The following is a 14,111-nucleotide window of genomic DNA, read 5'->3' on the forward strand; positions in this document are numbered from 1 at the left end:
AAGCTTATTAGCCAGATAACAGCTTCGAAACACGGGCAATTGCTTTTGTCTTGTGGTCTTGTTACTCGGCAGCGAACCACGAAGTCCCAGGCTCCTTCCTCGCTCATAACAATCCGTCACTCCTTAAGTAACTAAGCGAATCAATAGGTGCAGTTATAAAGCGCTTTTAAAGAAGCAATTTAAAATTTTTGTATAGTGATTTGTAGTATTTTATTGTTGCTACTCCACAATAATTAATAATGGCGGTATCTGCATCACGCACATAAGTGTTTTAAACTTTTAACTACTGAGCCGACTCAACAGACCTAGCATACTGTGCTCTAAAGAGTAGACATCTTTTTCAAAATGGGGATAAAAGATGTAAAACGAGTTATTACCAAATGTGCCCTTGCTTTAGATGCCTGCCTCGTTTCAAAGAGAAGCTGGCTCGGCAGTGTAGAATTTGCACAAGCTGTTGGACTTGCTTAGTAGTGAAAAGGGTAAAAACATAGATACTAAACTTAGCCAATTTATTGGTGTTTCCGCAAAACTTATGATCACACAACTAATTTTTATTCGTGAAGTACAAATTAGTCATGAATTCGTAAAAGTCACATTTTTACATTTTTTATTCTAGATTGAAGTGAAGACCAATAATCTGAGGTCTAAATAATCTAATTTATATCATTTCACATTTATGTTGATTTATTATAATCTCCTTTTATGAATCAGAAGTCATTGCTAATATTTCCTATCATTATATTTTTAAATTTAGTAATTTTACGAATTTTTTTTGTTAGAGGGTTTCAATTCAATTTTAATAATTAGTTTATATTTGAGAATGTTTGTGATAACTATGTGTAAAAAAAGGGGGGCATTGCAAAAAAACAAAAGTTAAGGAAGCATAGTAACATCTACATATTTTTTTTATTATTATTGCTTGGAATTATATTTTAGTTGTATTTTAAGCAGAATAGTTCTCTTTAGCATTTGCTCAGAAAAACGGTTGAATTATTTCTAAAATTTTTGTAAAATTTAAATTTAAAAAATAAACTTTATTTCATTTCTAAGACTTTTTTAAAAGTGCGAATTTAAAATTATAGCAAGATATACTTTTATTCTACATAAAACTTGCTATCGATTTCTTCCTCCTAATAATATCTAAGTTTTTATAACTTTTGTATTGTAAAATGCACACAAATTTTTGAAAAATGAATTAATTTAGATTGTGAACATTTAAAAATTTACTACACATCGTAGAGATAATTCTATAGTAAGTTGTACAAAACATATATTTTAGAATATTCACAAAATAATTCATACCATTAATTTATTATTTAAAAAATCATTGATCTTTCGAAAAATATTATATAAGCAAAAACACAACATGAAAAAAAAAATTAAATTATCATTCATCTATACCATGATATATCCATTCAAGTTTGCCTATAACTTCTATAAATTAATTAATTCACTCTAAATTATTTAAAACTAGCCGCCTTTGGCGACCAGCCGGTTCCCCAATCTTAATGCCCGTTAAAATTTTAATAATTAAATATTTTATGCAATTCCAACTTTAATAGATTCTTCAGCAAAATATTTTAAAACTTCAAATTTTGATAGTCATATAATTCACTCATAATATTATAAAGGCCTTCAGTCATAATGTGATATGTATCTCTCTCATTTTCTGTTACCCCTCGTAGAATTTATGCTTTAAGGTATATGTATACACTTGAAACTTCAAAAATCGTTCAAAATATCGAATATTTTTTTATTGCTTAATAACGTTTTCTGATCCTTTAGCTTTCAAACGATACCCAGATGTTGTCAATATTCGAAATATTTCTTGAGTTATAATTATTTTTCTTGAGGTGCTTTCATTAAAACCTCTAGTTACGGTGTTTTTAAAACTCATTTTATGAAGAATGATATTTTTTCACTCTGTTGCTTCATTCAAACAATCATAACTCAACAAGAAATGAACCAAATACAGTTATTTATATATCAATATAATGTGTATGAAATAGCGGATGTTTTGTGTCTCAATAAAAGTTATATGTATAGACATAAATTTTCAATAGCTGTTTAAAATTTAAAATTACAGATAAAATCTCGCCTTTTCTATTCATTGTTGATGAAAAAATTGTTTAAAAAAATATATATTTTTATAACTTGTTTGAGGCAGACAACATGAAGTCTAATATTAGGCATCATTTCCAACTAGAATTGTGTGTCTGTACAAATTAGAATTTAAGATATCATGTTTCAAAAAATAAGCTAATTAGCTCGTTAAATATTATTTAATTAATTAATAATTAGTGTAATATGGTTTTTTCTCACTAAAATGAGTTTAAACATATATTAATAACATACTGTGAAAAAACTGGATTTTTAAAGTTAAAATCTAAAAAAAAATCTTCAAGTGTTAACGTACACCTTAAATTAAAGTGCAAAGGATTAATCTGCAATTAAAATAATAATATTTTTTTACTGAAACAAAGCATTTTTTTAATAATATGATTAGAAAGAATATATTATGAAAGAATATCTTTCTTAATTTATGTAATATCTCAAGAATTTGTCAACAACATTTTCTCAGACTCATAATGAACTGATCGATTAATGAACAATGTTTCATTTTAAATGCATTAAAAACTAAGAAAATAAAATGAATTGTTTAAAATAATCGGTCTAAAACAGGTTTAAAAAAACAACTTAAAAAACGATGTACTTAAAACTATAAGCATATACAAAAAAATATATAACTAACATAAATACAATTTACTTTCAAAAGTAAGCAACTAACCTAAAAATAATTTAAATCATCCGTTGAAAGTGGTTGTCATGACAACAATCAGAACAATGCGCATGCGTGAATTTTCTTCGTCAGTTAGGTAACGCAAATGCGTGAATTTTTCTACGCCAGTTGGGGTAACGCTATGCAGATTATACATTTTTAATTTCCTTTATTCTGTGTTATTTTAATTCAAAAGTACTTCAGAATGAATCTGAAACATGGATTAATTGTGTCTGCCTCAGGCATGTTGTCTGCCGCAATCAAGTTATAAAAATTCATAGTTTTTTTTTTTTTTTTAAATTTTTTTCATAAACGATGAATAGAAAAAGCGAGAATTTTTCTGTAATTTTAACATTTAAACAGCTATTAAAAATTTATTTCTATAAATATAACTTTGATTGAGGCACAAAACATCCACTATTTCATACACATTATATTGATATATAAATAACTGTATTTGGTTCATTTCTTGTTGAGTTATGATTGTTTGAATGAAGCAACAGAGTGGAAAAATATCATTCTTCATAAAATGAGTTTTAAAAACACCGTAACTAGAGTTTTCAATGAAAGCACCTCAAGAAAAATAATTATAACTCGAGAAATATTTGGAATATTGGCAACATCTTGGTATCGTTTGAAAGCTAAAGAATCAGAGAACATTATTAAGCAATAAAAAAAAATATTCGATATTTTAAACGATTTTTGAAGTTTCAAGTGTGTTCATACACTTTAATTCATTTCAGTTTATATACGCAATTTTTCGAGTGGCAGAAAAATATAATTCATTTCTCATCACACTGAATATTCGCAGACGATCTCAAAAATGGGCGTGGTAATATTGTTTTTTTTTCTGTCATGCATTAAAAACTTTTAAAGGATTAAATAAAATAAAACAGATAACGGCTTTAAAATTTTACAGACAGATCCAATTTATCAAATGAGCCAATAATTTGTTTTATCATTTTTTTTTATGTGTTGTGTCGCCTTAATGCGAGAGAGAATTGGGACGGTAACTAGAGACAAACCAATGACGCATTAAATCAGATTCATGATATTGTTAGGATTATAAGATCACGTCTAGACAAACACTATTCTATTCTCGTTTCATCATAAAAATTATATCATTATTATCGGTTATTGTGAATTATTTCAACTTTATTACGCTTTTATAGATTTCTATTAATACAAAAAAAAATTAAACTAATTTCAGAAAATAATAATAAAATCTTTATTTTAAAATCTTTAATGAACAACAATAGTTTAAATTCCATTTGAAACCATTTAAATTTTAACTATCATAACTTATATTAGCTTTGTTTCATATATAGAAAAATTGTTATTCTTAAAAAAAGTTAACTCTGACTTTGAATACACGTTTATTCAATAATTGCCTTCTACAACCAGCTGGTTTGGGAGTATTAATTCTCATTAAAATACTCAATTCAATATTTTATTTAATTTAATCGCTTGATGGCAACTTCAGGAAAGTAACTTCAACTTTTTAAGCTTCAAATTTTGATAATCCTACAATCATAATATAATCATAGTTCCTATGATATGTAATATATATATATATATATATATATATATATATATATATATATATATATATATATATATATATATATATATATATATATATATATATATATATATATATATATATATATATATATGTCAGTTGCCAAAATGTTAATTGTCAATTTTTTGTCAGTTGCCGAAAAATTTGCATTTTAACCCTTTTACTAATGGTCCAACAGGCCTTGCAAATTACTTCTCGGCAGGCTGGTTTATTGTCAAAAGAAGAGTGTATGATATAAAACTAGTTGTCAACAAGGACGTCTACGCTTTATTTCTTGCACTTCTCATTTGAAATATGAACTGACCTGCCAGGATAGAATGCGTACGGCCTGTTGGGCCGTAAAGGGTTATTGTAGTGCGAATGATATAAATATATAAAAAAAATGTTTTTGTTTTAAACTAACATGTTTATTTTTTTAAATTTAAACTTGAGTTCTGAAAACAGAAACGTTTAGAAATGAAGTGTTATATAGAAAATAGATATATATATATATATTCATAATATTTGCAATATTCCAAAGAATTATTCAATAAGCATTTCTTTGATTTATTTGAAAATTCAGATCTTAATTTCGCTTTTAAAAGATTTAAATGATGGAAATATTATTTTTAAAAAAATCAGTGAATAAACGGCTAAAAACATTATGCAATCTTGAGTTTTATAGCATCCTTTTGGTCCTATTGTACCATACGTAGTGAAATATTTTTGTCACTTGAACTTATAAATAGATATGAAGAATTGGCCTATGGAGTGTTGGAGTGATTAAAATCGCACATTTTTTTAAGATAATAATGTTAAAATTATGTCCATAATTCAATTATTATTAATAAAGTGGATAGAATTTTATTTAAAATGTTAGTATCTCAAGATTACTTTAATAAGTGTTACCTGAAGAGCGGATATAAAATTCGTCATTCATTAGAATACTTATTTATTAAAACTGTAAAAAATAGCATTATTTTCTTCATTTTAACCATTTTATTTATTAGATTTAGATTCCTAATAGTAATTGTTACGAATATTGTAGTTAGGCCTCGATTAAAGTGGATATTCTGTTTTTATATAAGTCATGCATGTGGTATGTAATATATAATTATTAAATCAATCTAGATATTTCAAAAGATCACAGGGAACTGTTTTTCCGCAAGATATCCTGCTGTCATATTTATTTCAATTTGCACAGAAACGTACAGAAAATTTCACTTATCTGCCTTTAATTTTCATTTGAAGCTAACTTAATCTTTTAAAATGAGCTTCGATCAACATGATGACAACATTTTGATAAAAGCTAATTGCTCCTATAATGCGATGGGGCAGGTTAAATTTTATATTTATTTTTGAGAAATAAATTTTTGTAAAATATGTTCAAAATATATTTTTTTTTTGAAATTTATTAAAAATAGAGAATTATTTTGTTAAAAAAAAACTGCTGCCATTGAAAATAATTCTTTTGAATTTTAAAATCATGAAAAAAGTCACTTCTTTGCTATAATTTATTTTGGACTTTAAAGTGGAAAATGTCAAACTTTAACTTATATTTTCGTTAATTATAATTGAAATTAAAATATCAACATTTGTTTTCTTTTTTACACCTTCCAAAGAAAATATGTGCCAAGTTTGGCAGCTCCTGGTCAATCAAACTACCCTCTAAAGAGCCAATGCACACACAAAAATACATATTCATCTTTACTATAAGCAACAAAGATTGTTTTAATATTCAGCTGATACCAGAGAACCTGTTTTATTCACTTCTAAATATAAGTAACTGCTTACATTTTTGAGAAAAAATAACTCAGTTGCGAACAAACAAATTAGACTGCATTGTAACCTACATGTTATGTCTAGGGATTTACATAATAAACAGATGAAACATTGCTTGAATTGTTTACGGGAAACATTTGTTTATATTTGCATAAATAAATAATTTTTATTTATTTAAATAAACATCCGTATTTGTTTTCATAAATAAGCACCTGCTTGTCTATTTCAAATACAAAAGCTGAGCTGCTGATACATACATTAAATGATATCGCAGCCAACATGACACATTCAACGGTTTGCATAAAAAAACAATAATTGGAAACTGTTTTAAATGTTTCCTATAAACACCCGTTTGTATTTTTATAAATACATATTTGTTTATATCTTTATAAATTAACATCCGCACGTATTTTCATCAATAAAAGCCTCTGGTCTTTTTGAGATACAAAGGCTCTGTTACTAAAACAAATTAAATGATATCCTAAAAAAGAATTTCGAAAAATAGCAAATAGAAACAGGGATAAAGCACGATGTTTCCATTCCCGAAATAAAAGGAAAGAGTAATTTTCTTGGATAAAATTTACTATCATTTCAAATTAATTTTAGGTACGGCCGATTTATTTTGTTTTATCTGTTGTGTCAGAATAAAAGATAGACAGATATTTATCAATGGTCATTTAGGGTATAATTAGACATTCAACAAACATCAAATATTGTGTTATTTAAAAATGTAGAATAAATCTATACTTATAATAAAGTTCAATGTGTGTGTGTGTGTGTTGGCGCTCTACAGGCCAGAAAATTCAACTTACATCTACCAAATTTGGTACATGTATACCTTAGAGGTCGGGAATGTGCACCTGGGGTCCCTTTTTTTGAAATTTTAATTAGAATTTTAATTATTAATTAAAAACTAACTTTCCCGCCAAAGAAATCTTCCATTTTCCCTACCGTCAAATGAGTAAGACTTCAGTTTTTTTTCTCCCAACAGTAATGAGGCTAGGGTTAAAATTTTTCGGCGATTTATTTCAAACGATTCTTTTTATTTTCTTAATGTTTTATGCATTTAAAATTAAACATTGTTAATTAATCCATGTTTCAGATTCATTCTGAAATACTTTTGAATTAAAATAACACAGAATAAAGAAAATTAAAATTGTATAATCTGCATAGCGTTACCCCAGCTGGCGTAGAAAAATTCACGCATTTGCGTTAACATAACTGGCGAAGAAAATACAAGCTTGCGCATTGTGTTCTGATTGTTGTCATGACAACCATTATCAACGGATGATTTAAATTATTTTTAGGTTAGTTGCATGCTTTTGTAAGTAAATTTTATTTATGTTAGTTATATATATATTTTTATATATGCTTATAGTTTTAAGTACATCGTTTTTTAAGTAGTTTTTTTAACCAGTTTTCAATTATTTAAATTATTTTTAGGTTAGTTGCATGCTTTTGTAATTAAATTGTATTTATGTTAGTTATATATATTTTTTGTATATGCTTATAGTTTTAAGTACATCGTTTTTTAAGTAGTTTTTTTAAACCTGTTTTAGACCGATTATTTTAAACGATTCGTTTTATTTTCTTAGTGTTTGATGCATTTAAAATTAAGCATTGTTAATGAATCGATCTGTTCATGATGAATATGAGAAAGGACAAATTCTTGAGATATTACATAAATTAAGAAAGATATTCTTTAGTGCCCATAAAGTTTAAACGCTCAGTGACTCTATTATCAGTAATCATATTATTAAAAAAATGCTTTGTTTCAGTAAAAAATATTATTATATTAATCGCAGATTAATCATTTACCATTTAATTTCAAGCATAATTTCTACGAGGGGTAACAGAAAATGAGACAGATACATATCACGTAATGACTGAAGGCCTTTATAATATTATGAGTGAATTATATGACTATCAAAATTTGAAGTTTTAAAATATTTTGATGAAGAATATATTAAAGTTGGAATTGCGTAAAATATTTAATAAGTAAAATTTTAACGAGCATTAAGATTGGCAAACCGGCTGGTCGCCAAAGGCGGCTAGTTTTAAATATGTCTTGACGTTTGCTTCACAAAAGTGTAGATTTCCATTTCTTAGAAAGAAGCTTTAAAACACAATAAATAAAGAAACAGATGTGAAAAAAGGAATAATAAACTAATCTAAACATAAATTGATTCCAATTACTTTAAACGGTCTCAACGTTTGCTGTAGAAAATTCATTTTAAATCATCGTTCCGCGCCGTTAATTTAGTTTAGTTTTGCTGCAAATAGTGAAAAATCTGTATATATATAAGTTAACGTACGTGGCACAGAAATAGAACTTGTTACTACTTGTCAAATGGCAACAGTCAAATATAAACAAAACATCATATAAATTTCAGACTGCTTCAGTCATTGATGATTTTTTCAGCTGCACTGAATCAAAAATTTTGCTTAGCTAATTAATGGAGCTGCAAAATATTAGTAGAAATGTTCTGGAAATAGTTCGTCACCTTAGACATTCAGTTAAATGAAATAAGATATAGAAAAAAATCAAGAAATAGGCTTCAAACAAAAAATTTAATCAAGCGCAAAAATAGGCTTAATCATTGCCTGATAAGTAGATTGCCGTTCCAGAACTTCAAGATTTAAAATTGATATTGGGTTTCTCGCCAAGCCAGTCAAACAGTGCCAATCGTCCAGAAACTCTAAAAATCAGTAATCCTTAATGTATACCAGAAATACTAACAAATGGGTTTTGAAGTTGCCATAAAAAATTGTCAAGATTATATTTGACGAGAAATCGCTCCAAAATTTTTCAATTTTGGCACACTATAATGACCTTCATTCTAGCGTAATTATTATGACTTGCCTATGGAATTTCCCAAATCTTCCCAAACAGTTATTTTATAAAAAAAATTAAAAATACCTTTTTGAACTATCATAAAACAAAAATATTAACATTTTAGTGATATAAAATTCTTTCCTGAACAATTTTTCCCTTAGCTTTTCTAATTTACAACTGTTTAACTGAATTCAAGTGTTTTTGTCTTATAAAATAGAAGGTGACATTTTTTTTAAGAAATGCATCCCATTTTATTAATTTAATTACCTAAACTCATTAATCTAAGCTAACAGACTGGTCGCCAAATGCAGCTAGTATGATTTAGTGCAATTATCATTTTCTACAGTCGGTAACAAATACGTTTACCGCTGATCTCACTTATTTATGTTTCGTTTCTATTTAGCAAACGACTATTTTCTGAAAGAAAAGGACAGGAAAATATGATTGAAAGAAAAGAAAAAATTAACGATAAAGCTCAAATTCAAATTCAAGAGACAAGTTAGAGGCTTCACCATAATGCTTCTTATTATATAGGAGCATTTAATTTTATTGCTTGAATTTTCTGATGTAAATATTATCCCTGAATCATTCATTTTTTATCCTTCAAAGTCATTTCCTGTTAATAATCAAAAAGTTTCTTACTTTGTATATATCTTATAAATAGACTTAGCACAACGATTTATATCAAATGAACCCTGTTATAGAGTTTAAGCATCTAATATTTTGATTTTTTTAATCAACTTTTGAATCAAATCTATCCAAGAGTTGATCGTATGTACTTTCTTTCCTTTTCTACTTTCGGATGCATGTTAAACATGATAAATCCAAAACTTAAAGATTTAATAAATGAAATTTGGTATGTTATTTTAAGTTCTGTTTCAAATTTTTTTTCCAATCAATGAACGAAAATGGAGATGAAAATATTGTTACAAACTTGTAATTTGCTTCCCATCACGGCTAGTATCACCGTAAGAAAGACCGTTGTAAGATCTGAGCTGAGCGGCTGCCACGTCAATGACCTGAGAGCTTGGCGACCATTTGGCGACTTGGCGGTGAATTTGGCGAGTTTGGCGACTAAATGGATAATACCAGAAAGTTCGAGAAGTTTCATGATCCATCCAGTAATAACAGAGATACACCCAGGTACGCCCTGATTGGTCTGCAGTTTCTAGCCCCGCCTCCCGGAACTATAAAAGACGGGCACTCTGAAGCTGGAGAAGAAGTCGTGTGGATAGTGGAAGAAGTGTGTGGATAGTGGAAGAAGTGTGTGGATCGTCAGAAAAGTTGTGTGTGAGAGGAGTCGGAGTCGCCGACAAATAAAAGTTCTTGGAGGATTAGACAGCAAGAAAGCTGCTGAACTATAGCAATTAAATGTGCTGCGCTATTACAATTGATTAGCGGTATTTGTTGTAGAAGAAAAATTTGTAACAATATATATTTATATTTCTTTACTGTACAAGAAAACACAAAACATTCATGTACACAAAACATTAAAAAATTTGAATGTTTGCGGTGTTCCCGGTCTTTCTCAAGTTTTTCACATCTTCGGTTGGGGGTAGTGAACAAATATTTTTTCACGAAAAAGGCAAGAAAGTACCTGGTAGATCACTTCTACTGTTTTATATCATCGCGTTTATGCTCATATGCATTAACAGACTAATAGATGATTGACCAGTTGTTATAATTTGTTTAAATTCACCTCACAACTACAGTTTTAGTTTCAAAACTATTTACCAAATTATCTTCCTTTGTTAAAAGACGTTCCAAGTTATTATCCCGTGCCTTTCCTAGAATAAGCAGATTATAATACAGTACTTAGTAATCGCCCAGAAATAGACAGATCATTGATAAATTATATGAATTTCAAATATAATGTTATTTAAGTTATATTATTAAGTGATATTATAATATTAATTAATATCAATATAATTATTGCTAAATAAATTAATAAAATTTAGTTGGTGTTAAGTTCACTTACAATTTTTTTTAAAAAAATAATTCTTTTTTCTATCAACGTATGTACAGATATAGATACATGGTTTGTAAAATATTTTTTCTATCATATGAAGGTCTAACAACGAAAGAATAACAAAAATCTGGGTAAATGTCAAACTTCTAAAAAATAACAATATGAATTTTTGTAATCTCTCTGTTTCTGCAATGCTTTCTCTCTGTACACGTTTCTCCCAGTAGGTAATATTTCCGCTTTGTAAATACCGTGCCTATGCGCAGTATCTTCACTTTATAAATGATCTTTCTGTAAGCAATATTTTCTTTTTTTTTTATTCTCCGTTTCTGTACAATTCTTCCTTTTTGTAATACCGTTGTTTTCAATTTTTTTTCATTGCTTAATACTCTCTTTTTATAATCACATTGTTTGTGCAATACTCTCCCTTTGGGCAACATTCACTCTTTGTAATCTGCATCTTTGGACATCACTCTCTTTTTTATGTCCCTGTATATAAAATAATATGTTTTTGTACAATATTCTCACTCTATCCAATATTCTCTGTTTGTACAATGCTCTCATTCTGTTCAATATTCTCTGTTTATACAATACTCTCTATTAAAGACGACGGCGTTTGTAAAGCATACATTTATTCTTCACAATAAGTAGACGTACAAGCATATAAGTAATTTTAGAATAACAATAAAACAAGGTGATGCCACTCAAGCTAAAGTAATTATACAAAATTGTTTGCTTGCTTGCTTGCCGCAACATCCTCCCCACCCTGGTCAACATCCAGAGGTATGACCAGTTGAATTGGACGGGTAATCTCCTTTCCTTTGACACGAAGGATGCAGGTTCGAATTCTTCCGTCCCGGCCATCGATTAATTTCACCACGAGAGCTTTCTTCCACATTTGTCGTGGTCGCAGATCTTCTTGTAATAGGACCAAGTCTCCTACTCGTACTCGTGGTGTTTCCTTTACATTTCGTACTTGATGAAATGTACGTAACTCCAAAAGATATTCTTTGGACCATCTTTTCCAAAATGTATCCAGTAAGTCTTGCTGTTGCCGGTAAATATTTGTGAGCTTATCATTTCTTGACTCAGGTCCGGATGGAACAATGGTCAACTTTCGACCAGTTAGGAAATGAGCTGGGGTCAAAGCTTCCTCTGTATCATTTTCACCACTCTCATAAATCAAAGGTCTACTGTTGAGTGAGGCTTCTATTCCCACTAATACCGTAGAGTTTTCGGCACCATATATTAAAGACGACGTCGTTAGTAAAGCATACATTTATTCTTCACAATAAGTAGACGTACAAGCATATAAGTAATTTTAGAATAACAATAAAACAAGGTGATGCCACTCAAGCTAAAGTAATTATACAAAATTGTTTGCTTGCTTGCTTGCAGCAACAACTCTCCGTCAGTGGTATATTATATTTATCTTCTCACAATTTTCACAATACTCTCTCTATGTATGATTCATTTGAATATACTGTATTCTTTCTTTGTCATTTCTTTCAGATGCAACATGATCTCACTTTAATTTGCATCTTTGTAGATTAAAGAGAAATCTGATATTCTCTGCATAATAATATATCTCTAGGCAACATTATCTCTTTATAATCTCTGTCACCGTGCAATATTCTCTCTTTGTACAATGTTCTTTGAACATACATATTCTCCCTTTGTAATTTCTTTTAATTATTGCATTAACACTCTTTAATCTGTACCGTTGCACAATATTCTCTCTTAGTAATTTCTTTTAATTACAACATTAACTCTCTTTAATCTGTACCGTTGTACAATACTCTCTCTTTGTAATCTCCCTATGTGTTCGATATTTTCTCCTTGTATAATATTTTATCTTTGCAACCTATTTGTAATGCTTTTTCATCGTAATCAGCATTTTTATATACTACTCTCTCTTTTCATCTCTTACTTTGCACCAAACACTCCGTATGCAATCTCTTTTCGTGCTATCTACATTATCTAAAAAAGTTATGACTTTTAAAATTTCACATTTACTAAAATATATCTGCGATTTTTGACAAATAATCCAAGGGATTTAAATAAGCAATTCATTTCCAATTTCATTCAAAGCATTAATTTATTCCTTTAGTCCTTACTTTCTAGATTCCTATCTCATTGTAGTTTCTTTCGTAACCAAAGAACCGCAGAAAGAACATCCGCAAAAAATACCAGGAGACATTAATCGATTTATCAGTATTCCGAAGACCACTTCGGGATAATAAATTAACATGAGTCTTAGCTAACTCTCGAGTGTCTCAGGTGTCTTATTACTTTATTTGTAGCAGAATGTATTTTTTCCCTTTCCCCCTTTTTGTCCGTGTTGTTAAAAAGAAAAAAAAAACTAATGGCTCGTGAATCGTATAAAAATTATTTGTTGCTTTATTAATTCTTTCGAAAGGAAGCAAATGTTAAATTATATAGTTAATAAGCTATTGTCTTTTTACATTGATTACTAATTTATACATGTTATATGGATCAATATTTGTTTTAAAAATCAATCGAGTAAGATGTATTTAATGAACTAATATTTTAAAATTGAGACTTTTGAAACAGAGTAAATAATACTTCAATATAAAATGTAAGAATAGGATAAGGAATTTTTTCAAATCCTTTTATCAAAAATATAATTGTTACTTTCTCTTACATATAGTATAAAGAAAATATAGCAATCGTCAAAAAGCTATATCTCAAGTTTTTGACGAATCTCCATGTTTTAGACCTCACTGATTTAGAAACAAATTTTGGAAAAAATCGGCTTGTCTGTCTTTGACAAAGATAACTCTAAACCTATTTCAGCTAAACATTTGAAATTGTGCATACGGTTTTAATGTCAAATTTGAATATTTCAGTCAAATTTTGAGTAAAATATGTTGTGAGAAAGTTCGGTTCTGCTGTTCGAATATAAGTAAACACAATAATTCCAAAACGAAGAGAGCTAGATAGATAAAATCGAGTATATAGATTTCACATCTATAGTAAAAACCTATTAAATTTTGAACCAAATTCAACAAGAGATTGACCATCGGATGTATATACTTTTAGAAACATATAAACGCGATGACTTGAATACATAAAATTTGGATATATTTCAGTTATTGGAATATATCAAAATATTTTGTGTTTGGAAGAGTAGCTTTATGTCGATTTTTTGTTTCATTCGGTAGCG

The 14,111-nt window shown here is 28.4% G+C and overlaps 1 protein-coding gene across 1 annotated transcript; it reads right to left on the bottom strand.

The window, feature by feature from the left end:
* Positions 1-10,653: 10,653 nt before the first annotated feature.
* LOC129956658 (uncharacterized) lies at positions 10,654-12,203 on the bottom strand. The gene is made up of 2 exons (XM_056068588.1): positions 11,669-12,203; positions 10,654-10,745 (listed from the first exon to the last, which is right to left on the bottom strand). Exons 1-2 carry the CDS (start codon positions 12,201-12,203, stop codon positions 10,654-10,656), a joined length of 627 nt encoding a protein of 208 aa, XP_055924563.1.
* Between the last annotated feature and the right edge of the window lie 1,908 nt (positions 12,204-14,111).

Source organism: Argiope bruennichi, chromosome 11, assembly GCF_947563725.1.
Source record: "Argiope bruennichi chromosome 11, qqArgBrue1.1, whole genome shotgun sequence".
Taxonomy (NCBI): domain Eukaryota; kingdom Metazoa; phylum Arthropoda; class Arachnida; order Araneae; family Araneidae; genus Argiope; species Argiope bruennichi.